Source organism: Clinocottus analis, unplaced genomic scaffold, assembly GCF_023055335.1.
Source record: "Clinocottus analis isolate CAN_PGR_092001 unplaced genomic scaffold, fCliAna1.0.p SCAF_1, whole genome shotgun sequence".
NCBI classification, from domain to species: Eukaryota; Metazoa; Chordata; class Actinopteri; order Perciformes; family Cottidae; genus Clinocottus; species Clinocottus analis.
Genome location: NW_027175820.1, coordinates 13,032,785 through 13,057,185, shown reverse-complemented (window position 1 = coordinate 13,057,185; position 24,401 = coordinate 13,032,785). Strand labels below are relative to the sequence as shown.

The 24,401-nt window shown below is 40.5% G+C and overlaps 3 protein-coding genes across 5 annotated transcripts; 1 reads left to right on the top strand and 2 right to left on the bottom strand.

Annotated features, from left to right (window-relative positions):
* Positions 1–817: 817 nt before the first annotated feature.
* On the bottom strand, positions 818–8,535 carry LOC137785291 (protein PIGBOS1). Its single transcript, XM_068576430.1, has 2 exons — positions 8,397–8,535; positions 818–1,144 (listed from the first exon to the last, which is right to left on the bottom strand). Exon 2 carries the CDS (start codon positions 1,103–1,105, stop codon positions 944–946), a length of 162 nt encoding a protein of 53 aa, XP_068432531.1. The 5' UTR covers positions 1,106–1,144; positions 8,397–8,535; the 3' UTR covers positions 818–943.
* A 384-nt stretch (positions 8,536–8,919) lies between these two features.
* pigb (phosphatidylinositol glycan anchor biosynthesis, class B) lies at positions 8,920–14,344 on the top strand. The gene is made up of 13 exons (XM_068577140.1): positions 8,920–8,959; positions 9,613–9,752; positions 9,869–9,998; positions 10,576–10,693; positions 10,805–10,909; positions 11,068–11,198; positions 11,281–11,421; positions 11,506–11,557; positions 11,653–11,864; positions 12,706–12,770; positions 12,851–13,070; positions 13,502–13,679; positions 13,761–14,344. Exons 2-13 carry the CDS (start codon positions 9,641–9,643, stop codon positions 13,872–13,874), a joined length of 1,578 nt encoding a protein of 525 aa, XP_068433241.1. The 5' UTR covers positions 8,920–8,959; positions 9,613–9,640; the 3' UTR covers positions 13,875–14,344.
* Positions 13,840–23,361, bottom strand: ccpg1 (cell cycle progression 1). Of its 3 annotated transcripts, none has more exons than XM_068576844.1 (11): positions 23,275–23,361; positions 22,278–22,367; positions 22,035–22,128; positions 20,543–20,628; positions 20,269–20,446; positions 20,025–20,120; positions 18,667–19,062; positions 18,056–18,171; positions 17,326–17,451; positions 15,865–17,174; positions 13,840–14,756 (listed from the first exon to the last, which is right to left on the bottom strand). In XM_068576844.1, exons 2-11 carry the CDS (start codon positions 22,335–22,337, stop codon positions 14,567–14,569), a joined length of 2,652 nt encoding a protein of 883 aa, XP_068432945.1. In that variant the 5' UTR covers positions 22,338–22,367; positions 23,275–23,361; the 3' UTR covers positions 13,840–14,566. The 3 variants fall into 3 exon arrangements, with proteins under 3 accessions (XP_068432945.1, XP_068433028.1, XP_068433117.1); XM_068576927.1 differs by having other exon boundaries at positions 20,025–20,117; XM_068577016.1 differs by lacking the exon at positions 20,025–20,120.
* Between the last annotated feature and the right edge of the window lie 1,040 nt (positions 23,362–24,401).

Here is a 24,401-nt window from a genome sequence, read left to right as displayed (position 1 = left end):
AAATAATAATATATCATTTTTAGTTGATTTATATTTTGTAATAATATTCTAAATATTAAGTAAAGCTGTTAAATGTACGAAGCAGTAAAAGATACATTTGCCTCAAATGTAGTGGAGTAGAAATAGCCTAGAAAGTACTCAAGAGTCTAAAAATAGTTTGTTTTGGTCTACAACATGAAATACCTTGTGAACCTGTACAGTATTTTTTATTATAGCGTACATCTATTTCATCTAACCGCAATGAGACAAGTATTCACATAGTTTACTTAACTATGAAACTACTTACCATTACAACAATGCACTATACTGAGGGAGATATGTAACCAAGTACTTAAATTTACTTAATTCAAGTAAGTGCAAACACTTACATTAAGAATGGTTGAGAATACGTGTCTCATCTCGGTCGGATAAAATGCATGAATGCTGTAATAAAAAATACTGCACAGGATCACATTAATGTATTTCATGTTGTAGAACAAAACAAACTATTTTCAGACTCGAGGGGCCACTTTACAATACATTTAGTCATGTCTGATGACATATTTAGACTTGGTGCTATTTGAAATTTTGCTTTTTTTGGGAGGTTTGCGAAGCCAATACGTAACAACATGTATCTGTTTAATTAATACATAAGATTTTCTATATCATGATTAAAGTAGGCATGAAGACTCGTGAAATGTGTTTAAACGGCGACCCTTTGTAAGCTTTGGAAATGAAAACATATGTATAATTAAATTTTGACATATGTCCTTTGGAACAGATGGTAATTCAGGGTGTCAAATTGAATACTTTATTTTGTAGATCAAAAATCATACAATGAAACCCCAAACAAGCATGCATTTATCCATGCTGTCCTTTCCTTTGGTCCGGCCTTCAGTTCTGATAGTCCAGCAGCGTCTGATGTATTCTTCTGACTTCTGTATGACACATATTTTCAAATGAATCATTTGTCCGTTCCATTTTGTTTCTTTGGCACATCCTGGTTTTGTTGACCTGAGGTCTTCAGCACCGGTTCAAAAGAAGGTTTGTAAATATAAACACCACTTGCAACTCCAAGCAGTGTGACAAAGGCAATCTGTGAGAAGGGCACTCTCCTTCCAAACATGGCTTCTTTCAATATGAAATGTTGAGACTCAAGATGATCCTGAAAGAGGAGTAAAGTGGTGTTAACCAAGACACTTTATCTAGGCACTATGAGCGATATTATTATTCTTTAAAAAAAAAAAAAAAAAAATCATCTTTCATCATTTTGTATCTCCTTTGCTTTGTTGAAAGTTACATGCTCTTACTAAATTGTAAACATAACTTTCAGCATGAATGTCAGATACTGTTAGTGCCAATTTCCATATTATAATTTTAACAGTAATTTAGACTCAGATGTTTATATTATATTATTTAGATTCATATTATAGTGATTGCATAATTGTATTTTATTTTGCTTTTAAGTTAGAATATGTTTTGCACATGTATTAATTAGAATATTCATAGATAAATTGTGACGTCTGAGCTCACGTATTGTACACTGTCGAACCTTTTTTATTTTGAGACAAGAATTCAGTAAAGAACGGAGCGAAACACTGTTTTTCTACCGTTGTTGAAATGCATACACGCGTAGACTCGTTGTTTTATCCGTCCAAGAGTGGTTAAACGAATTAATTAATTAAGAAACGGTAACTAATAGTCATCGGGTATTTTAGCCACTAAATTAAGTAGAAAAACAGTCGCCGAGAGCGAGAGAAGATCATCGTGCTGCCAACGGAAGGAAGCTAACCAACGGAAGAATTTGCTTGTGCCGGTGATAAGGCGAGTCGCGGACGAAGGAAGCTAACCAACTGAAGAATTTGCTTGCGCCGTTTACAACGCTGCTCAGCTGACCGGACATCCGGTTGACTTCCACGATGATGGATAAGTACACAAAGAACGGAACTGAATGAACAATTAAGACGTGCTACTGGACATTGGCCACACAGGACATTTGAGAAGAGTGATATTGCTAGCTTGTCATATTTGCCCAGAAGAAGCTCAAGTTTTATTCTGAAAATAAACAGTCCTGGAATCTTTTCTGGAAAGCATTCACATGTTTTGAGGTTAAAGGACTGTTGATCTGGATTTCAGAAGTTTGCGAGAGCTTGCTATAATAAGAGACTTGTCTAACAATAATAGCCTTTTGAAATGTCTGATTCAAATGAAACCAGGATGGAAGGCAATGTCGAGCTAGACATAAAAAGAAAGATCAAGTTGACCACAAAGGCCCTAGAAATGAAACTTGATGAGCAGATGAAGCTCAGGAAACGTGCTTTAGTACGCCTTGTCTCCAAAGCAGAGGAAATAGAAATTCTCATGATAAATGGCTCCAATGCACTTCAAGTGGAAAAGGATCATCTCAGTGAGTACTGCAAATTCCTGAATAAGTTTGCTGAAGTGAACGACGCAGTCAGTGAACTGTTATCTGATGATGAAAGGGAAGCTGACCAGCAGTATTGGAGTGAGCCAAATCTTATAAAGTATGAGAACTTTTTGACCAGATTGGAGCAGTGGATAATAAAGGCAAGACGACACGCTAATGTCGATAACGAACAGGCTGCTACAGAAAATATAACTCCGAAGACTGGTGCGACAACGCAGCAAGCTGAGTCTGTCGCTGAAGACGTGGATCCAGACGACAGTGCATCTGCTGTAAAAGAAAAATATAGTTCAGTCACCGCACAAAGTGCATGCAGCAGACATTCAAAGTCATCCAAAGCGTCATCTCATGCTTCATCTGTGCGTAGAAACGAGGAAGCTAACCGTGCAGCCCTACTCGCACGCGCAGCCTCACTTAAGAAGAAACAGGCATTGCAGTTGGAAGAGGCTCAAATGAAAGCCAAGCAGATTCAGTTGAAGGCTCAAATGGAGGAGCTAGATGTCGAGACTGCTATCGCAGAGTCCACAGCAAGGCTAAAAGTTATGGATGAGTATGATAACATGGACAACGATGGGATGAATTTCTACCTCGTCCAGAACATGCCTACAGCAGCAACCATCGAACATCATGCTCCAGATGTCAGACCAAAGCTAACCAGCAGTCTTCGAGTTAGCCAATACAACAGTGCTTCTCACTATCCAGCTAGACACAAGTCTTATGTGCAAGTAAAAGATGAAAACAACAACACAAGTACAAATTCCAATGGAAGGCAAGTTGAACTTGGCGAAATGATATTGAATCAGAAGAACATCACAGAAATGTTAGTCACACAACAGAGACTAGCCAACTTACCTCAACGAGAAGTCCCTGTATTCAGTGGCGATCCTTTAGAGTTCCTGCCATTCCTGAAGGCCTTTGAGCACATCATCCACAGTCGTACGGACAATGATGAAGACCGCTTGTACTATTTAGAGCAATTCACCAGCCGTGAACCAAGAGAACTTGTGAGAAGTTGCCAACACATGAGCGCACAACAAGGCTACAATGAAGCAAGAAGGCTTTTGATCTATCACTATGGTAATGAGTATAAAATAGCCACAGCCTACATTGACAAGGCTCTCAAATGGCCTCAAGTCAAAGCAGAAGATGCAAAGTCACTTCACAGCTTCTCCATCTTTCTCATCGGATGTAACAATGTCATGAAGGACATGGAATACCTTGAGGAGATGAACAGCCCAAGCAACCTGCGGATTGTCCTCTCAAAGTTGCCCTTTAGACTTCGTGAAAGATGGAGAGTTATAGCTTTCGACATACAAGAAAGAGAAGGAAGAAGAGCAAAGTTCTCTGATCTCACGACGTACATCAACAGACAAGCTAGGATAGCTTCAGATCCACTGTTCGGTGACGTCAACGAGTACTCTGACGCAAAAGAAAAAGGCAAGTCAAACTTTAAATTTGCCCAAGGAGGCGGACCGAAAAGAACCACTGGCTGTGCTACAAGTGTTAAGCCAGACGAAGGGGGTGCCTCAGAACTAAGAAAGAACAAGCAGACAAGCAACGCGTTTCAAGAGCCATGCATGTACTGCAACAACAGACACACATTGAGCGTGTGTTACAAAATAAGAAATCTGCCAAACAAAGAGAGAATTGAGTTTATTAAAGGTAAAGGACTTTGTTTCGGGTGTCTGACCCAAGGGCACATGGCAAAAGACTGTAAAAAGAGAGCCAGTTGTGAAATCTGCAGCAAGAAACACCCAAGCCTGCTTCACAGCAAATGGGATGAGAGCACCGACCAAGAGAACATTAAGCCTGAGAAAGGTCAAAGCTCTACCAGCGGACACTCAGCTCCACAAGAAAATGCGTCAGCCAAGAGTGAAGTCACGGCTGTCACCGGGGCCGGAGGCAATGACTGTATCCTGTCTATCGTGCCTGTGCGCATCAAATCCAAGAGGAGCAACACGACAATAGAGACGTACGCGTTTATGGACTCAGGAAGTTCTGCTACGTTTTGCTCCGAACGGTTGATGAGACAGCTCGGCGTACATGGCAAGAAGACTCAAGTGCTGCTCCGCACTATGGGCCAGGAGAAGCCTGTGTCCTGCTACGTGCTCTCAGATTTGGAAGTGTGCGGTCTAACAGAGAACAATTACGTAAGCCTGCCAGACGTCTACACCCACACAGACATACCTGTAACGAAGGACAATGTTCCTGCTGAAAAAGACCTGGAAAGATGGCCGTATCTGCGTAAAGAAGTACGGTTACCACAGATCGACGCAGATGTTGAGATACTGATTGGAATGAACGCTCACTCTGCGATGGAGCCGTGGAAGATAATCCACAGCCAAGAAGACGGGCCTTACGCAGTAAAGACGACTCTCGGGTGGGTCGTAAATGGCCCTCTCAAGAAACATGACGACCACCACAAATCAAGACAATTCAAGTCAAGTCACTGCAGTCTAAGGGCTTCAGTCAACAGAATCTCAGTCAGTGGCATGGACAATATGCTGTTGCAGCAATACAACCACGACTTTCCTGAGCAAGCCTGCGAAGAGAAGTCAGAAATGTCACGAGAAGATGTTCAGTTTATGAAGTCTGTGACTGAGACAATCAAGAAAGTCAATGGGCACTACAGCATTGGGATGCCTCTCAGAAACAGATATGTGGTGATGCCAAACAATAAATGTGTTGCCGAGCAACGGGCATCAAACCTGAAAAGGAAACTCGCTAAGAACTCCAGCTTCCATGATGACTACAAGACCTTCATGTCAGACCTGCTGAACAAAGGCTACGCAGTGGAAGTCCCTGAAGACGAGCGCAATCGCAACGACGGCAGAGTATGGTACGTTCCCCATCACGGCGTGACCCATCCACAAAAGGGAAAGCTGCGGGTTGTTTTTGATTGTGCCGCTTCGTTTCGGGGGAAGTCACTGAACGAAGAACTATTACAGGGTCCAGACCTCACTAATGGTCTGGTTGGAGTCTTGACACGGTTTCGACAAGAACACATCGCATTCATCTCCGACATTGAAGCGATGTATCATCAAGTAAGAGTTCGTGATGAGGACTCTGATCTTCTACGATTCCTCTGGTGGCCACAGGGGGATCTGAAACAGCCTCTGCGTGAGTACAAGATGGTGGTCCACTTGTTCGGAGCCAAGTCGAGCCCAAGCTGCGCTAACTATGCCTTAAGACGGACTGCAGAGGATGGAAAAGACAGGTCATCGCCTGAAGCGATAACTACAATCCTAGAGCACTTCTACGTCGATGACTGCCTGGTCTCAACTTCCAATGAGAAGAAGGCCACTGCCTTAACCAAAGACCTCATTGCACTGTGTGAAAGTGGAGGATTCCGCCTGACTAAGTGGTCAAGCAACAGCCGCGAAGTGTTGTCATCACTTCCGGAACAAGAAAGAGCCAAGGAGTTGCTTCAAAGTCTGTGCGAAACAAGGAAGAAGTTAGAGTCGCAAGCCCAATCTTCAGAAAGTCATGACGCAAAACCCAAGACAGTTGAATACCACATGCAGAAATGGAAATCTACCCTGAAAGGAACTCAATTGACTGTCAAGGACATCAGAAGAGCAGAAACTGCGATCATTCAGTTTGACCAAAGTCAAACCTTCCATGAGGAGCTTCGCGCTCTGCAGAAAGGTGAAAAGATCAGGAGAAGCAGTTCCATCGTGAGGCTGGATCCCTTCCTTCAAGATGGGGTTCTCCGGGTTGGTGGAAGATTGCACCAGGCAGCCTTGCCAGAACACACAAAGCATCCAACTATCCTGGCCAAGGATCACCACATCACGACCCTGATCATCAGGAATGCTCATGAGGAAATTGGACATGGAGGGAGAAACCATACCCTTGCTCAGCTGAGACAAAGGGTCTGGATATGCAAAGGAAACGCAGCGGTGAGAAGTGTGCTTTCAAAGTGTGTGAAATGCCGAAAGAGTCAAGCTGCCGTGAGTGAACAGAAGATGGCGAATCTACCGCCTGATCGTCTACTGCCTGACCATCCACCATTCACTAACGTCGGTGTAGACTATTTCGGCCCCTTTGAAGCAAAGCGTGGACGCGCACAAGTAAAGCGTTATGGAGTCCTGTTTACTTGTCTTACAGTCAGAGCAGTCCACATAGAAATCGCACACTCTCTCGACACCGACTCATGTATCAACGCAGTAAGACGTTTCATAGCCAGAAGAGGACAAGTCGAGATTATGAGATCTGATAACGGAACGAACCTGGTAGCTACAGAACACGAGATCCGCAGGGCAATGAAAGAATGGAACCAGTCCCAGATCTCTGAAGCTCTACTGCAAAAAGGAGTCACTTGGATCTTCAACCCGCCTGCTGGGTCGCACCACGGTGGTGTCTGGGAGCGACAGATAAGAACAGTCAGGAAGATACTTACCAACCTTCTGAAGCTTCAGTCACTCAACGACGAATGTCTGCAAACTGTAATGTGTGAAGTTGAAGCAGTGATCAACAGCAGACCACTAACCAAGTCATCTGATGATGTGAACGACCTTGAGCCACTGACGCCAAATCATCTTCTCCTTCTTAAAGGAAAACCAGCACTCCCTCCAGGCGTGTTTAAAAAGGAGGATTTATATACCAGACGACGATGGAGGCAAGTGCAGTACATCTCCGACATCTTCTGGAAGCGCTGGTCTAGAGAATACTTGCCCCTCCTACAAGAAAGGCAGAAGTGGCTGGACAAGAAGAGGAACGTAAAAGAGGGAGACATCGTACTCATCGTGGATGAGAGAGCTCCAAGAGGGTCCTGGTTGATGGGAAGAGTGGAGAAGACAGTTCCCGACGCCAAAGGTTTCGTCCGTCGGGCCCTTGTCAAAACGAAGACCAACACCTTAGAGAGACCCATAACTAAGTTGTGTCTCCTGCTCGAGATGGAAGGATCTCATGGACAATAAAAGACATTGTTATTTAGGATTTAGTATTTCTACAGTTGTTTATCTTGTAGGCCTCATCTGGACTAGTTTAAGGTGTTTATGTTAGTTTAGGCCTTAGTGAAAGAGAGAAATGTTTAGAATATAGAAATTGATTTTATTTTAGTTAGGTAATTGTCATCCCCTTGATGAGCAATTAGGGGCCGGAATGTTAGTGCCAATTTCCATATTATAATTTTAACAGTAATTTTGACTCAGATGTTTATATTATATTATTTAGATTCATATTATAGTGATTGCATAATTGTATTTTATTTTGCTTTTAAGTTAGAATATGTTTTGCACATGTATTAATTAGAATATTCATAGATAAATTGTGATGTCTGAGCTCACGTATTATACACTGTCGAACCTTTTTTATTTTGAGACAAGAATTCAGTAAAGAACGGAGCGAAACACTGTTTTTCTACCGTTGTTGAAATGCATACACGCGTAGACTCGTTGTTTTATCCGTCCAAGAGTGGTTAAACGAATTAATTAATTAAGAAACAGTAACTAATAGCCATCGGGTATTTTAGCCACTAAAGATACTCTACACACAGGCAGTGTAGGCCTGTGTTGGGCCATTGCTACTGATTTAATCGCACATCCACATAGTATTTCTGAAATTGTGTGTGCTCGGTATATGTTCACTTACAATCATTATCAGACACAAAATCACTAAAATCCAAGCAGAACTAAAGCTGAAAATTGAACTTGCATTCTTAGGAATGTACACCTATGTATAAAAAAAGTATTTGAATGTTGACGGGTGTAATGATTAAGTATGTGTTGCTATATAAGCTTTAATCAAACAAGTTCACTCAATAGAATTATTAGACTGACAAAAAAATGTGTTTTCATGGTCATATAGATCGTTTCCCTATTTCCAGTAAATGAAAGATGTTTTAACGTATCTTAATTTGAAAAGCCCAGACCGGATATGTCGATCCTGCCTCTGATAGCTTGACAGTTCCGTGATCATACTGAACACAACTCAAACGTGACATGGAGCTGCTTATAGGCGACTATCTTAATCTCTTGTTTTAACTCACCGAGGAAGCGGTTTATTCGCACTATCTGTAATCCCCAAACACAGACAGCCTAAGGGGCACAGAGGTCAAGAGACGAGACGCAACAACATGCACCCCAAGGAGACGTCTATCGTGTAGTCTTCTTCTTCGTCTTCTGTAAATTTGACTGGCGAATCGCAACCAACTTTCCTAGGTGCATACCGCCACCTATTTTACCGGAGTGTGCAGATTCAGGACTAACTACTCTACCTAACTAGGAAACAAACAAAACAATACAAAACAACAAAAATGAACGATGCAACAAAACAAAAGCAAAACAACAAAGCCGAACCAAAATATTACTAATTAGCACCCCAACTACTCATCAGACAAACAAACTAACTCACCACTAAATCCTGCAGCCTAGCCCCGTATCTTTAGCAAATCGCAACAGAACCCCGTTTCCCTCATGCCCACCCTGGCTCGCTGTCAGGACTCCCTCCAGACTCAGGTTTGACCTTTTATTTTGAAGGCAGGAAAAAACGCTCCGCCGGAAGTAAGTGTGAGTGCGGAAGCGCAGCCGAAACCTGCGAAGTGAAGTCCAGGTTGATATAAATTACTTGTCGTTAAAGTTGAAGATGTGAAAGTTGAATACTGTTTGTTAAATTAACTAAAATATTGTGAAGGCTGTTTAAACTGTAGCACGCGACCAACAACTGTATCTGACGTAAATGTAATATAATAAAGCAGTCAGAAGTCCATGCAGCTTCTGACTGAACGACGCTACATACCGATTTACAGCCTGACAAGTATCAACTCACAAGGTGATACTTGTACAAAGTCCTGACAGGTGATGCTTATACATAGTCCTGACAGGTGATGCTTGTACATAGTCCTGACAGGTGATGCTTATACATAGTCCTGACAGGTGATGCTTGTACATAGTCCTGACAGGTGATACTTGTACATAGTCCTGACAGGTGATACTTGTACATAGTCCTGACAGGTGATACTTGTACATAGTCCTGACAGGTGATGCTTGTACATTGTCCTGACAGGTGATACTTGTACATAGTCCTGACAGGTGATACTTGTACATAGTCCTGACAGGTGATGCTTATACATAGTCCTGACAGGTGATGCTTATACATAGTCCTGACAGGTGATACTTATACATAGTCCTGACAGGTGATGCTTGTACATAGTCCTGACAGATGATGCTTGAACTGAGGACCTCACATGCTTACTGTATTGGCAGGCAACGAGCCGAGAGACACAATGTCCTGATGGAGAACATCCGAACACGTCTTAAATTTGGAAATAAAGTCGAGGATGTGAAACTGAGGAAAAGAAAATCACAACTGTACTCAAAGGAAGATGAAAGTCCTCTTAACGATGGTGGGTTTCCTGTATGTGATATTTAAAATACAGTAGTAGAGCATACAACTGCATGCTCTGATAAACGCACACTAGTAATACCACTAATATGAAGTGATTCCTCTTGAACTCCACAGGTAAGCTGAGAACCAGAGTTGTTGTGTTTTCTGTGGCATTAAGAGTCATCAACTGCTTCCTGGTTCAAACCAGCTTCGTTCCAGATGAGTACTGGCAGTCTCTGGAGGTTTCCCATCGTATGGTCTTCAAATATCCTTTGACATTGTCATCTGCAACCGTGTGACTGGACTGTGGAGGATCATAGTTATCATTTAGGAACCTATCAGGACAACTACTGTGATTTATTGTAGACATGGACGAGGTGGTAGGGCAGGGGAGGCTGGTTTTATCTGAAGATAAAATATGTACCATTTATTATCACCACACACTGAATTTAATATATCAGGAGCTACACGAGTTGCTTTATTATAATTAACACATTGTTCTTCATTCTAACTTAACCTTCTTAAGCTTCACTCAGACAAGGCCTCACACACGTGTGTGTGTGTGTGTGTGTGTGTGTGTGTGTGTGTGTGTGTGTGTGTGTGTGTGTGTGTGTATGTATGTGTGTGTGTGTGTGATATTCCTCAGTGAAATTTTCTTGCAGTCAATTACAAGTAGCAGAAAACACTTCTGTACAGAAAACACTAAAACTTTCTGTACATCAAGGATTTTCATTCATTAAAAGAATTTGAGTAATATTAATCAGTAAGAAATCGCATGTAAAGAAACACCTCAGATTGGACGCTTGTATTTTCTATTCTTATTCTAACCTTAACAGTGAGACTTATGGGTATGTGACCTGGGAATGGAAGGAAGGACTAAGAGGATTCACATATCCACTCTTCTTTGCATTCATATACAAGTTATTATACGTCATAAACTGCGACTCAGTCCATTTCCTGGCAAGTTCACATATTTTCTATCCAGACAATCTTTACATCAGCATGTCCATGACCAAATATATTTCCTATCGTCACTTTGCTTCACTAATCCTGGTCTGGTTTGTTCTACAGATATGGCTTCCCCGAATTATTCAAGCACTATTCGCTGCGCTTGCAGATGTAAAATTCTTTTTCCTCATCCGAACGTTGGAAGGTTGTGACGTTGCAAAATGGACGGTAAGGAGTTCACTAATACTGTGTGAGTCTCTGCAGATCATTCCTCGAACAGAGCTTCATTTCTGCTCACATCTCCCCGAGGTTTCATTCCGTCTCCGTTCTCTAGCCACCAAAAACACACAACTTGTCCTATAGCCTCTTCTTGTTTTGGTCTCTAGTTCTTCTGCCATATGTGCTCGTGGTTCTCGTGGTACTGCTGCACCAGGACTCTGACCAACAGCATGGAGACCACCATCACCTGTCTGGCTCTTTCTTACTTCCCACTGCCTGGATCCAAAACACACAGCAGGTCTCGGCTTGTTACTTCTTTCTCGTTTTCATATCTTCCCTAAAAAAATGTTACTTACAGACACATTGTTGATGTTTTACAGCAAAATATATTTGACCCTGGTCGCCTTGGCAGTCATCATTCGACCGACAGCCCTTATTGTCTGGTTTCCTTTGGTGCTGTACCATTTCTGGATGGAAACTAACAAACTGAGGCTCATCACTCATAGCTTAGTTCCGTTAGGGTTTGTACTTTTAATCTCCCGTCAACTGAATCTGTTTAAACCTTACCTCTTTCTTGCATAATCTTTTTTTCCTTTCATTTCCAGAGTTTTGGCTGTCGTGATTTCAATAGTGATCGACTGTATATTTTATGAAAAGGTAAAACCTAAAATCCACCAAGTGATTTTTAGATTACAGTGACAGCTGCTTACGAGCACTTTGCAAATGTGACAGCTGCTCTCTTTGTTTCTCAGTGGACCTTGGTGCAGTTCAACTTCCTGAAGTTTAACGTCTTGCACAGCGTAGCAGACTTCTACGGCTCTCATCCCTGGCACTGGTACTTCACTCAGGGGTTTGCCGTCGTGATTGGCCCTCATCTTCCGCTCTTCCTTCATGGGTGCAGCATCGCCTTCAAAAGATACAAAATTCTGTTGGCAGCGGTCGTCTGGACAATCGTGGTTTACAGGTAAAAATAAATATGTCTTTATAGTTATAAGCCTGTATTTATTAAACTTCTCAGAATGACAGTTAAGAATGCTCCACAGAGCAAACAGGGACTCGCTCCTACAGTGAAGCGTTGAAGTGTGCTCACATGTCTGGATTCATCCCACAGACGGCATCTTTTGTTCCTTAAAATGTCATCCTCATTTTCTCAGTGAGATGTTTTTCTGCAGAAGAAACTAAGTTTATTCAATTGGATTTGTTTGTTAAATTAAAAGAATATCTCCAGTGGCAATACACTTGTTAAATATACAACTTCTAATAAGATAATAGGTGGTAAGTAGTGTAACATCAAATGTGTCTGCAGCAGAAAGCAGCAAATTGTATTTTGAAACACTTGTGTTGCTTTAGATATAACAAATTATTTATCTTGATATATCATAGTCATTAAAAAAAATCATGCGGTGCAAATTTTTTAAAGTCGAAAGAAAATTAATAAATAACTTTAATTCTTAGTTAAGTTTGTAAAGTGGAGTAATCACAAAGGATTTGTAATTCAATCAAGGTGTCCTGTAGAGTCTACGTTACATCTGATAAACATATATCTTGATTGAGCATTTGGAAAATGATTTTAATGATTTTAGTTTTTGATAATTTGAAACCTGCTTTGTTAGCATCCATATCTACGTGCTGGCAGTCACTTTAACTGCCTTTACTGCACATTGATGCGGTTGTTGTTGTGTTGCTGCCACCTGCCATCAGTCAGCCAGTCATATATTGTTTGCTTTAGTCATCAAAAACTCCACAAGGCGCTTTTAAAGCAGACTCCCGACCGCTTACTGACATGTTTGAATCCTTTTCTTCAGTTTGCTTCCTCACAAGGAGTTCAGATTCATCTATCCGGTGCTGCCTTTCTGTATGATCTTTTGTGGTAAGTTTTCATCTCACATGTAAAATATCTTTGCGATAACGAACCGCCAGATGTGTCTTTTAATATTTCTTCACCTTCAGGGATTTCTTTGGCTAATTTGAAAGCGTGGCGACGAACTGCAGCATTCCTCCTGTTAGTGAGCAACCTGGCTGCAGCACTGTACACCGGCCTGGTCCACCAGAGAGGCCCTCTGGTCGTAATGGGCCACCTACAGACACTGTGTGATGCCAACAGCACCTCCACCCCTCCGCAGCCGGATGTCCTCTTCCTCATGCCCTGCCACTCAACTCCTTATTATAGGTTAGGACTAAACGCAATCTTTTTTCAAATTCTTAAGATCGAGGCTCTGGTTCTGAATTTTCCCCCAAAAAACTTTAGAGAGATTATGACGTTCTGGCTTTCAACCAGATCATTTGTTCAATGGTCATTTGTTCAAATTGAGTCACCTTTCTGTTTGGAATAGAAACATGTTAACTCTTTTAAAATGAAGGCAAGACGTATGCTACATTTATTAATGCAGCAGTGATGGTGTTCTTTAATAAAAGCAGCTGTACAACAACGTTGCCTGCAAAAAAAATAAAGAATTGTGATTGGTTAAGAAAAAAAAAATATGACCAACGATTAAATAAACAAGGCTATGGTCCCTTTCTGAATATGGGTTTGTGTAGACTGGAAGAACATCTTACCTTATGAAGTACTACATGCAGCATCTAACTGTACTCTGTTCATAGCCACGTCCACTGCCCGATGAAGATGAGGTTTCTTGAGTGTCCTCCAGATCTTGGAGAGGAAGGTTACGTCGATGAAGCCGACATGTTCTACAACGATCCTCTTCACTGGCTCAGAACCTCATTTCCATACAAATCTTTTCTACCGACCCATCTGGTTTTGTTTGATGTTTTAGAAAAGGTAAGATATCTACAAATGATATTTCTCCATGCAAGTCAAAATGTATGTGTGATTTGTATGTACATGTGTTTTTCGTTGTAGGAAATCTCTGTGTTTCTGCAGGGGAACAAGTTTGTGAGGACAGCAGAGATATTTCATACACACTTTCCAGAGGGAAGAGTTGGAGGAAGCATCTTTATTTATGAAAGGCACTGACAAACACTGGAACAATGGCAAGTTTCTGTCCTAAATGAGTGTCACTTTATATGGATTTGTTACTGAAATAAATATTTGAATAACTATTATTTTGTCAGATGTGTCAAATGTTTAAAACACCAACTGTATTTATTTTCACACTTTCATACAATTTGGTGACATTTCCTGTCATTTCTTGCCAACACTTGTAAATAAAAACTAAGCAAACTTCCAGTTAAAACAAGCATGAGGTGGAATGTTAGACAACTGCATCATAACTGAGTAAATTTCAAGCACCTCACACACTGACTACATAGCTATAGACACAAACATCCAAGAATGTGGCATGTCCATAGTTTCCATTTTTGTTAAGAAAAAAAAAACCCAATCAACATTTCTCTGCTCAATAATTTCATGTATTTTTTAAATGCAGTGGTTGAAGATGGATTTCAACGGTGTTTCAGAAATAAATCATCAGCTCCCCAATTTACAGTTGCAGAATATTTTTTTTCTATAAAACTTGTGAATCAGAAATGCCGCATCTTTCACTCAAACATAACGATTACTTGACTAAAAACAAAACAGCTCAAGGACATTCAGTAGCATAGAAAAGTTAACATTGTGCAAACTTCCAAAAAAACACGAGACTTTGCTTCTTAACACGACCCAAAACAGAATTTGCAAATATAATAAATCAACCAGTTGAGATAGGTTTAGTATTTGGGATCAAACGGCATCGGACCCAGTTCTATTTTGACGTCTGCCATGTGTCTGTCTGCGTTTCTCCCTGATCGGCTCCATTTGCGTTCCCTGTGTGGTCGACATCTGGCTCTCTGCTGCTTCCGCTGTTGATGCTTCGCCCTCAAGTCCTTCGAGTCTGTGTCTGGTCTTTCAAATGGCCTGCTGTGTGGTCACAACACAAAACACACAGGGCATTAAGATTAGTGCGTTACATTCATTTATGTACAACCTGTGGCGTGATAATCCAAGAAAATGGACAGTATTTAAAAACACTAAACAACTGGCTAAGTTAGAAGCATCTGAAAATGAGGGACATATCAGCAAAAGAATCACTTTGGCGTTGCTATTTAGACCAAACACTTATTTAAAAAGGCTAACCTTTCAAACTGGAGCATATTTTCCCATATACTCTATCAAAGTCCTAAATGGGGACATTTTTTTATTCTTTTAAATTGGTGCAGTATTGAGTTATAAGACAACAGCCTCTAAACTGGGTAAAATGTTGTTACTCTGGGAAACTCATAAGTATCTGACAGCATTATGGAAACGACAAAACTGAGAAATACAATGTTCAACCTGCTCAGTCACAACAACCAGTCAGCTAGAGAAAAATAGAAACTATCCTTGTGGCACTCCTGTGTGTCGATGAATATTTTATTTAATATTTAGAGACCGGCCACAGATTGAGTGAGCTCATTAACAAAACATTCTGTCGTACATAGTAACACACTACTTCTTAGAGCTTAGGAGTTTCCTGCAGTTTCATTAATTTAAGTATGTAATGAATTACAAATTTAAATTAAAGTATAATAATTTCATTGAACGAATTTAAAGCCATGTAAATATGCATTCAGTGGAAACATGATTGATCCATATATGTAGAATTAGATTTTTGCTGAATAAAAAGGTACTGGCCACAGTTATTTGAGCTGTAAACTAAATCTGATGAAACACATAAATACTGGTGTTAATATTGACTTTTCTTACCAAATAATAGCTTATTTTAATTGTTGTGTGGTCAGCACACCCTCTACTGTTTTAAAGAAGCTCTGAACTTTGCAAAGCTAAAGATGACACCGAGTCGACTGGTTGGGACTCATTTAGGTCATAAAATGTACATTTTTAAAAAGTCTTTGATTCCAGAAAATCTGTTGTAAATTAATAGTAGGGGATTGAAAAAGCTCCAATGTAGATGTTAACTCTAAAGCGATAACTTTCAGCATAATTTAGGTAGATTCGGACGTATACGGGACAATACTTTCAAACTTACGCTGGGCCATAGTTTTTTCTGTCAGCCTCTCCAAAGAAGTGCCGGTAGACAAAGTTATCAAGATCTCTAAAAACATCCCCATTAAGGCCGTGATTCTCTGACTCGTGAATTCCAGTCAGGTAGTTTTCCACGACGCTGACAAAGTCTGTGAACAGCATCTGATCGTGGATGAACACTCCGTTGTGGAAGAAGTTGTTGATGAAAACCTCCAGCTCTTTCCAGTGGTGGAAGTGGTCGACTTCTTGGTGCACGTAGCTTTCCAGCAGCTGGTAAAACTCCTCTGCTCTGATTGGCTCCGTGGCTTTGTCGAAGCCGTTCATGGACTCCTGAGAGGTGCAGTCAAAAACGCCAGAGCATCCTTTCAAGTTGATCTTGTGGGCGCCTTGACCTTCGTGAACTTTATCCCCTGATTTCCGAGTGTTGCGGTTGCTCTGGAAGGAATCGTCAGACTTGCGTCGGTGTCCGTGATGAGGTGTGTGGAATCTGTGCCTCCACGACTCTTTTGTGTTCTTCTCACCACGTCTCTTATCATGAAACCCACTGGCTTTGTTGATGAAGGTCGAAGCTGAATCCTTGAAGTTTCGGAAAGTTGATTTGACAGAATCTGAAAACTTCCTCAGGTTCTCCTTCACAGCTTCCTTCGCTTTCTTTATCTGCTCTTTGTGGTGATGGACAAACTCTTTAGTGGAGTTCTTCACAGCATCAAATGTCTGCTTCACTTTCCCTGCCATGCCCTCATTTGTTCTTTTCACTTTGGACTCTGTGTCTCCTTTAGCTTTGTCTTCCTTGGTTTCCACATACAGCCTCTCCCACAGGTCTGAGCGCTGCTGCTCGGAGCTCAGTCTCTTCTCCAGCTCCATCAGTTGCGATTGGAGCTCTTCTGCCTCTGAACCAGCTTCCTGTTCAGCTGTGGGGATGTAATTTCTCAGCACATTTAACTCTTTCCTCAGCTCATCTGTAATCATTCTCTCCTCGTCAAGTCTCTTATTCAGTGTCTTTGCTTCAGCCACCATGTCTTCCCTCTGGCTGTGGAAGTTTTCGATCAGCCGTTTCTCCTCCTCCAGCTGGTCTTTCAGCCTCTGTATTTCTGACAGCAGCAAGTCGGTACCGGCTCCCATCGCCTCCCAATCTCTAATGTTTGAGCGCAGGTTTCTCAGCTCCAGCTGTAGGGTGGAAAGGGACTTCTCTTCACGCTCTAGGGAGGTTTTCAGCAGCTGGTTCTCAGCTGTCAACTGCCGCTGCTGAGACACAATGTCCGTCCTCTCTTCAGTCTTTTGTTTCAGCAGCACTTCCAGGTCGTCTCTTTGGGCCTTCGTAGAGAAAGAAGGGAAACAAACAAAACATGGATATGTATGTTTTTTAAAAGGGAATTATTGAATTACTTAAATCAGCATTTGAGCAGTAAAAATGAAATAAATTTGTAACTCATAACGTATTTTACCAAAGAAGTTCACAAGTTACCTGAATATGATCCTGCTTGATGTTGAGCTTCTGGTTCTCTTTCTTCATCTTCTCAATCACTTCTGTAAGCAGTGAAATCACTTTTTGCTCATCGAGGTCATCCAAACCAAACTCATTGCTCTGGACCTGAGTGGTTAAAGGAAGACAAGACATGGTCTATTAAAGTTCTCGTTATACGGGTCATGATTGTTGAAGCTGGTCAGAATGCTCACTCAATATATAAATTATCTATAAATAGACAAACAACAAAATAAAATTCAAGCATCTTTTTTTGTAGCAATGACTTTTAAGTCAACATTGTCTTCAAAATCTGTTACAATCCCAGACACCAAGATATCAAGCTCCTGGTAATATTTTAGTCTGGTGTAATGCAATGAGATACAATAATACCTTACGCTTAGGCTTCTCCTTTATTCATTATTTATTACCTCAAGTCAATGATAAATTTGATGTCTTTGTGGGTGGATTTGACTGCATTATATTAAATATATTGAATAACCAGATTTGAACCAATGTCTTTTGGACAGAATATAAATTAAAAATGATACATGAAACATTTTATTGATGTATTATGAGCCTATGAGTTGTTTGGTTAAACAAGCATTTAAGAATAAATAAAACTACATATTAGGATAAGGGGTTAGATTTATGCGTGACAGATGTGAATGAGTAAATTATTATTGTAACATATGTTCTGCCATAAATTAGCTTATTGGTCGTCATTACTTACCTCTTTTATAAAAGCTTGGTCTCCAACATGTTGTTGAATCAGATCCCTCGCCACATCAAGTTCATTCTCTCTGATTTTATCTACAGTTTTCTGTCTTTCTTGAATCTGGACTGTGCCTGTAACAGAAACAGATTATTCACTTTTACATTTTTTTTTAACAATAGGAAGCATGTCTACATCACAGCTTGGTAAAAAACGCAAGGACAGTTATGAGAAACAAACGGTTTACATTTCACATAAGAACTGTTGTTCCCACCAGAAATGAGATATCTCTTGCACGCTTGGTCTTAAAGTAAACTAAGGAGCTGTGGAAAAAGAAACCGCCACTTCTAAAGTTGCAAGAGGAGACTGATAAATCTGATGGATCAACAAAACAAGCACAATGTCACATCTGAAAGACAAGGGCCATGAACCAAAACCAGATTAATTCCTTTAAAAACGAGTGTGATTATTTGATCGGTCACAGACGATGATGCTACACTGTAAATCTTCCGGCAAGAAAAAAAAATGTGTATGTTAATGTCTGTAAAATGGAAATTACTGTTTGAGTATAATTGTTATGTTTACGATAACGTCATTAAAATCATTCAGGTTTGTAGTGACCTTCTTACCGTAGAAGTGGCCAAAGCCCATACTGACGGCGATGACGAGGGCAATCAGGATACAGCTGTTGAGGATGCTGCTGCCCTGGCCTTGCATTCGGACATCCAGACTTCTAACTTCTGAATCGTCATCATCCTCCTCCTCCTTCTCCTCTCCCTCCTCCTCCCTCTCATTCTCCTTTTCTTCCTCTTCCTCTTCCTCCTCCTCCTCCTCCTCCTCCTCCTCTTCCTGCTCCTGCCTCTCCTCCTCCTGGCCGGACCCCAGCGCCTTCTCCTCAGGTTCTGTGACAGTGCTTTTAGTATTCTTCCTCAACCTTCGTCTCCGGACCACAGAGCTGGTGCTTCGTCCGGCCTCGTCCTCACTGCTGCTCGAGTTTGTTACTGTAGGCTGCTGCACTTGGAAAACTAAAGTAAAAATACTCAATTTATTTCCAGGAAATAAATTAAAAGAAAAAGAGGGACAAACAAGAATAGCATACCTTCCAAAAAATAGCAAACCACCTCTTTCAGCAGACGGCAAAAACAATGTATGTTTAAATACTAATATAAAACAGAAATTAAGAAACAATTGTTCCTTTTTAAGTCGACTCACTGTCAAACACATATTTTCGGATATCAGACCCCGTTGAAGACGCCTTTATTCATGCCTTTTTAGGATGATCTGTAGAGAAGTATGTGAGGCCCTTAATAGAGTGGTGCAGGAATGAGTCCTATAACCCAAGAGTGAGTCTTTTTGCACTTCCCTCATCTCAAAGGACATTGGATATTTCTGAATGGGTTTTGAGTAAGATGCCTTAAATAAGGTATGTGGTTAACTCAAACTGAAATAGCTTTTGACACTTGGTTTTACAATATAAAATACATCAATAGATACCAGTTTCTTGAAAGTTAAAGCTGTTAAATAAGGCAGTTGCCAAAGCGCAATAGAGCCCCCTAGTAGTTATATACCTGAAAAGGTGTGAATGGAGGCGTCTTCAGGTAGTGCAGTAGGGCATGATATCCCATACTACATGCGTTGTATCTCTTTCCTATCCACAGTCAGGTTATAGACATTCGTTCTCCTAACTTCCCTGTGTTGAATACATTTTCTTTAATTGAAAATTGAATTTCACCATAATTCTAATATCAGTACACTTATGATATTAATTGCACTAAAACTGTAAGGTAGACAGATCTACAAAGACCTACACATGCAGACATATGGAAAAAGATTTTTTTCAATATGTGGATTGTCATGCTTTTTTAAAGAAGCACAACTGGCTCACATCATTAAACGGTGTGTGTTCTTGTCAGAAACTGATAAGGATTAGATCTGTGCATTGCTGTGCAAGCTTAGCATTATATTCATCATGTTTCAATCAGGCCACCTGGAAAAGAGCGACCTCCAGTGAGCTGACTTCTCAGATGGCAGCCTAAGTTCACGAGACTCTGTGGAAGTTTCCAGTGACTCAACATCGAACCTGCTTTGTTGATGTAGAAAAAAGGAGTTTTTGAGTTGATAAGTATAATTCCTCTATGTTGACTCTTTGGCTGTGAAATAAAAAAAACAGCTGGCTAAAGAAAGCATTAAGATAGTAAAGTGTATAGGTGTATATGTTGTTGCAGTCCTACCAGCCTCTGGTGCAGTGAAGGCATACTGGCTGCTGCAGGAGGTGCCAAGGTAAAACTCCTCATTGGCTGCTGCCTCCACATGCTGGCCCTCCTTCAAGTCTCCAAGAGTCACAATGTCCGAGTGATCGCTGGACGACAACAGAGCCACATGCTGTTTCCCTTTGGTGTTGTCTTCGGCCTGATGAAGATACAAAATATTAAAGTTGGAAGGCAAAGGGAGCAGCATCTGAATTATTCAAAGACACCCTGAAGGTTATTTGTATAGTGTTCTCACCTCAGAAGGACACAACGTCTCATCCAAGGTTTGTTCTTCCAGAGTTTCGTCAAGTGACTCAGCAACCTTTTCTTCAACACACTGAGCTGAAAATATACCATTTAAAATAAAATTAGTGGATTGTTATTATCACAAAGTAAGATTTTACTTATTTGTGTAGTAAAAATATATGTGGTAGCAATGACAGTCATAATTATTGACTGAAAGTCAAGTATTTTCATCAATGGAGCCTCGATATCACGAGTCACAATGACAACGGAAAATGAAAGAGCAACATATTTCACAGCGATGGCGTTGGAGGTGCTTCTGCAGGCCCACGGTGAATATGAGCATGTTTCACCACAAAGGCAATACAGTTGCAGCAGCGAAGGAGAGAGAGACAGTATGGGGAAAGACTGCTGCCCGAGTCAACGCGGAAGTTTGAGTGTACTATTCCACTGACTTCACATTTAACCGTAAGATCGTAGCAGCCTGTAGTTATGAATATAAGTAGGAATGAAATCTGATTTTCATGTAGGTGCAATACAACAGGGGTCAAAAGGACCTGGAAGCAGCTAAAAATTAAATATAAAAACATACTTCAAAAAGGTAAGGCATACATTGCTAGGCTATGATTGCGCCTAACTTTAATTTTAATTAATTTTTTTATAATTGACTTAGGCTATTAACCAAAGTAAATATTAATTCAGTGGCTACTTGAAATAGTAAATCAATCCCCTAATAAAATGCTATTTTTACACGTCTTCTCACTTAATACCCCACATAGGAGACATTTCCACATTTTTATTTTTTACCTATTGAAGTCATTTAAAATGTGACGCTGTAGCCGACACCAACACACATTAAAATACTAATTAAAGTATTGAGGTTACTTTTCACAGCTCTACAAACTGTTGCCTTTCCGAAGTGCTCTGCATCCCCGATCTTGTAAAGAAAACTACAGTTTGCAAAAAAACGTAGCGCGATGCATAAAACTTGCTCTGATGTAAGAGCACGTCCACAGAAACAGCGGTAGCGTTCTAACAGATATTCCTCTGGAAATGATAAAACATCTCATCTGGGTCAGAAGACTCTCTCACGACGTAAAGCATTTTGAATCACTAAGGCTTCGATGTCAATCGAATTTAATATGAATGGGCAATCCATGCCTAGCAGCTTTCTTCACGTGGGAGGAGACGGGTAGAAACTCTGGGTTTCTTGTAGAAAACCTGCCAGCGAGCAGGTTATGTTCACAGGGTCTGCTACCATGGTGACTGACTCAGAGTTTCAGTCACCTCTCTTTCTGGAACGAATAACTTCGTTTCCCTGATCTCAAAGTTAACTTACTCTGAGTTTCCACATAACCCGCTTTCTGGAATACCCCCAAGATGTACCAAATAAAACATTTTAATTCATATCATTCTAATTACAATTAGCAGGTAACATTACTGATATACTGAGTGATATTGTTAAACTCAAGCAGAAACAAGAGTGTATTATGAAGATGTTGTACCATTATCCTGCAGCTCTGCTTCCTTCACTGGAGGGCGCTCTAACAGCTCAGCTTCCACTGCAGCCTCCGATCCCAGCGTCTCAATATCTGAACCCTGTAAACACAATAAGCATACATTCAGACTGTTCATACTTTCGTAAGTTTGTATACATTTTGTTTTGTTTCTAGTTTAATTTTGTATTGTAATGAACCCCACGCTCCCCACGATAGAAAATAGTTTGGATTACAAACAAGGATTTGTACCTCATTGCTGATAATGGTCCAGCCACAGGACGACTCTGCATCACTTGACGTCTCTGACATTTCTGTCAGTTGTCAGTGATATACAGAGACCTAGAAGAGACAACGAGGTTAAACACTGGAAACAACATGTGGTGGTGAAAAAGATACAGCACGCAAGTGTATAATGAATCTGTTTTAACAGTTCAAAATTAGCCTATAATAAATAATCAAGATATGAAATGCAATAAGAAACTTCAAGAGTGCTCTCCAAATAAAACCTGTTTGCTTGTCTTTCTTTGTGAGCATTTGACGGTCAGATATATTAGTTCAGTACGATAAAGGCATTTGCTACTATTTCTGTGTTCATTGATGGAAATGAACAGGTTGACCATGACAATGAATAATGACACTAATATCTATTTATTCGGGGTACTCGATTGCGCAGAAACCCAACCTGACCCTAAGCAGCTTGTAACTGTTTCATTGTTATACTTTGACTATTTCTACTTTATTATATGGAGTGCTGGAAAGTACCCTTCACTGGACATTTTCTTTGATTGTTGTGTACCACAAAAGTTAGAGATCCTTAAATTACATTAACTATGAGCCAAACCTTTTTTTTTTTTGCCCTGTCCAGTCATTAGTTCATAGACTTAAGACCGACTACTCGTATGTACCATTCAAACAAATAAAAACATATAAACACACGTGAACAGCGACCTCTATCGGCGACAAACCACAAGTTTACGCATATCCTCCTGCGGCCCAACAATGAAAACAGCCAATGTTTCCCTTAAAAACAGTAGTTACCTGAAGCAAACATGCATTAACATTAACCACAAAGTGACATTTAGCTGTCTCTGCGCAGCTCGTTCACTAACTTAGAGGTTAACGTTGGCTATTAACATCACCCCTATGAGCATCTGTTAAGGAGTGCCTTATCGATATATTTATCTTTAGCAGGATTTTAACATCACTAGCTTGTGATAAACCTGTTTAGAAAATCTACTTAACGCACCGGTATCTCGTGCCCAACGACGAAGCAGCTGTTTACATCGAGCTCAAGAGTTGTTGCAGTCTGCCCCAGCCCAGTTTATCGGTTAACAACACGGAAAAACTGACTGTAGACGGGAAATGTCGTTTTTAAATGGTGTGGGTGGTCACGCAGCGCCACGCCTGAACCGAAGTCTTGGAACTACATTTCCCATAAATCAGCGCGGTGACTCAACGTGCTCAGCCAGGGTGGAAATAAACGACTCCTGCGGCTTCGTAAAAAGCATAAACAAGGAAGAGTGACAAAGCCGAATTATTGACGACGAAAAGACAACAAAACAAACTCACTTGTGTGTTTCTGTACTGCGCATTGTGGCGTTAGCAGACGCTTTATAAAGTATTTCACCAGGTGCTGCTGTTTACATAAAGCACGTGCTCGTCCTCGTTATGGGCGGTTGGCGCGTTTTGTCGACTGTGAGACAAGCAGACTGTTTTGTTGACGAACACTAAGTTATGTTGCCCGACTGGAAGGTCGAGTTCAGTAAGTTTAGTGTTGCTGGTACTATGAGTTAGTTTATTGTGCAAACGTATCAATAGTTACAAGTATTCTTTAGTTTGAAGCAATAAGTAACGAACATTGCAAAACTACTAACACAACCACACAATATACTATATATATAAATGCTGTACTTTGACTATAGTTTTACATAATAGCCAAAAGAGTATAATCTTATACATGATGTAGCAAATATTTTATTTCTAACCAATTGAAGCACATTAAAATGATAACATTGTCTGTAAAAGAATCTCCAGCACGACTGTTGCCGATAATGTTTATTGTAGCACAACAATTTATAACTTTTCCATATCATGTGTTTTGGATTACAAACCTAGCCATAAATTGATTATGTAATTATGAAGGAATTGTTGTCAAGTATATGCAGTTTCATGTCATTTACATTCTCAGATTATTTAAATAAACTTCATAGTACCAGTAAAAATGCTGAATAATAAATATGTCTAGTAATACAAAAATATTTGCAGAAATGTATATTAAAAGAGCACATGATGCTGAATAGCCCACATAATGTGAAACAGCAAAAACTACATTTCCCTGTTAACTGAAGAAGCAACAGGGCGAACAAAGTAAGA

Coding starts and splice junctions, on each gene's coding strand:
- LOC137785291 (XM_068576430.1), bottom strand. CDS start 1,105: ATGTTTGGAAGGAGAGTGCCCTTCTCACAGATTGCCTTTGTCACACTG.
- pigb (XM_068577140.1), top strand. CDS start 9,641: ATGGAGAACATCCGAACACGTCTTAAATTTGGAAATAAAGTCGAGGAT. Junction 11,422..11,505: donor CATAGCTTAGTTCCGTTAGG/GTTTGTACTTTT, acceptor TTTCATTTCCAG/AGTTTTGGCTGTCGTGATTT. Junction 11,558..11,652: donor ACTGTATATTTTATGAAAAG/GTAAAACCTAAA, acceptor TTTGTTTCTCAG/TGGACCTTGGTGCAGTTCAA.
- ccpg1 (XM_068576844.1), bottom strand. CDS start 22,337: ATGTCAGAGACGTCAAGTGATGCAGAGTCGTCCTGTGGCTGGACCATT. Junction 18,172..18,666: donor GGGCTTTGGCCACTTCTACG/GTAAGAAGGTCA, acceptor TTTCTGTTACAG/GCACAGTCCAGATTCAAGAA. Junction 14,757..15,864: donor AGAAAAAACTATGGCCCAGC/GTAAGTTTGAAA, acceptor GTGACCACACAG/CAGGCCATTTGAAAGACCAG.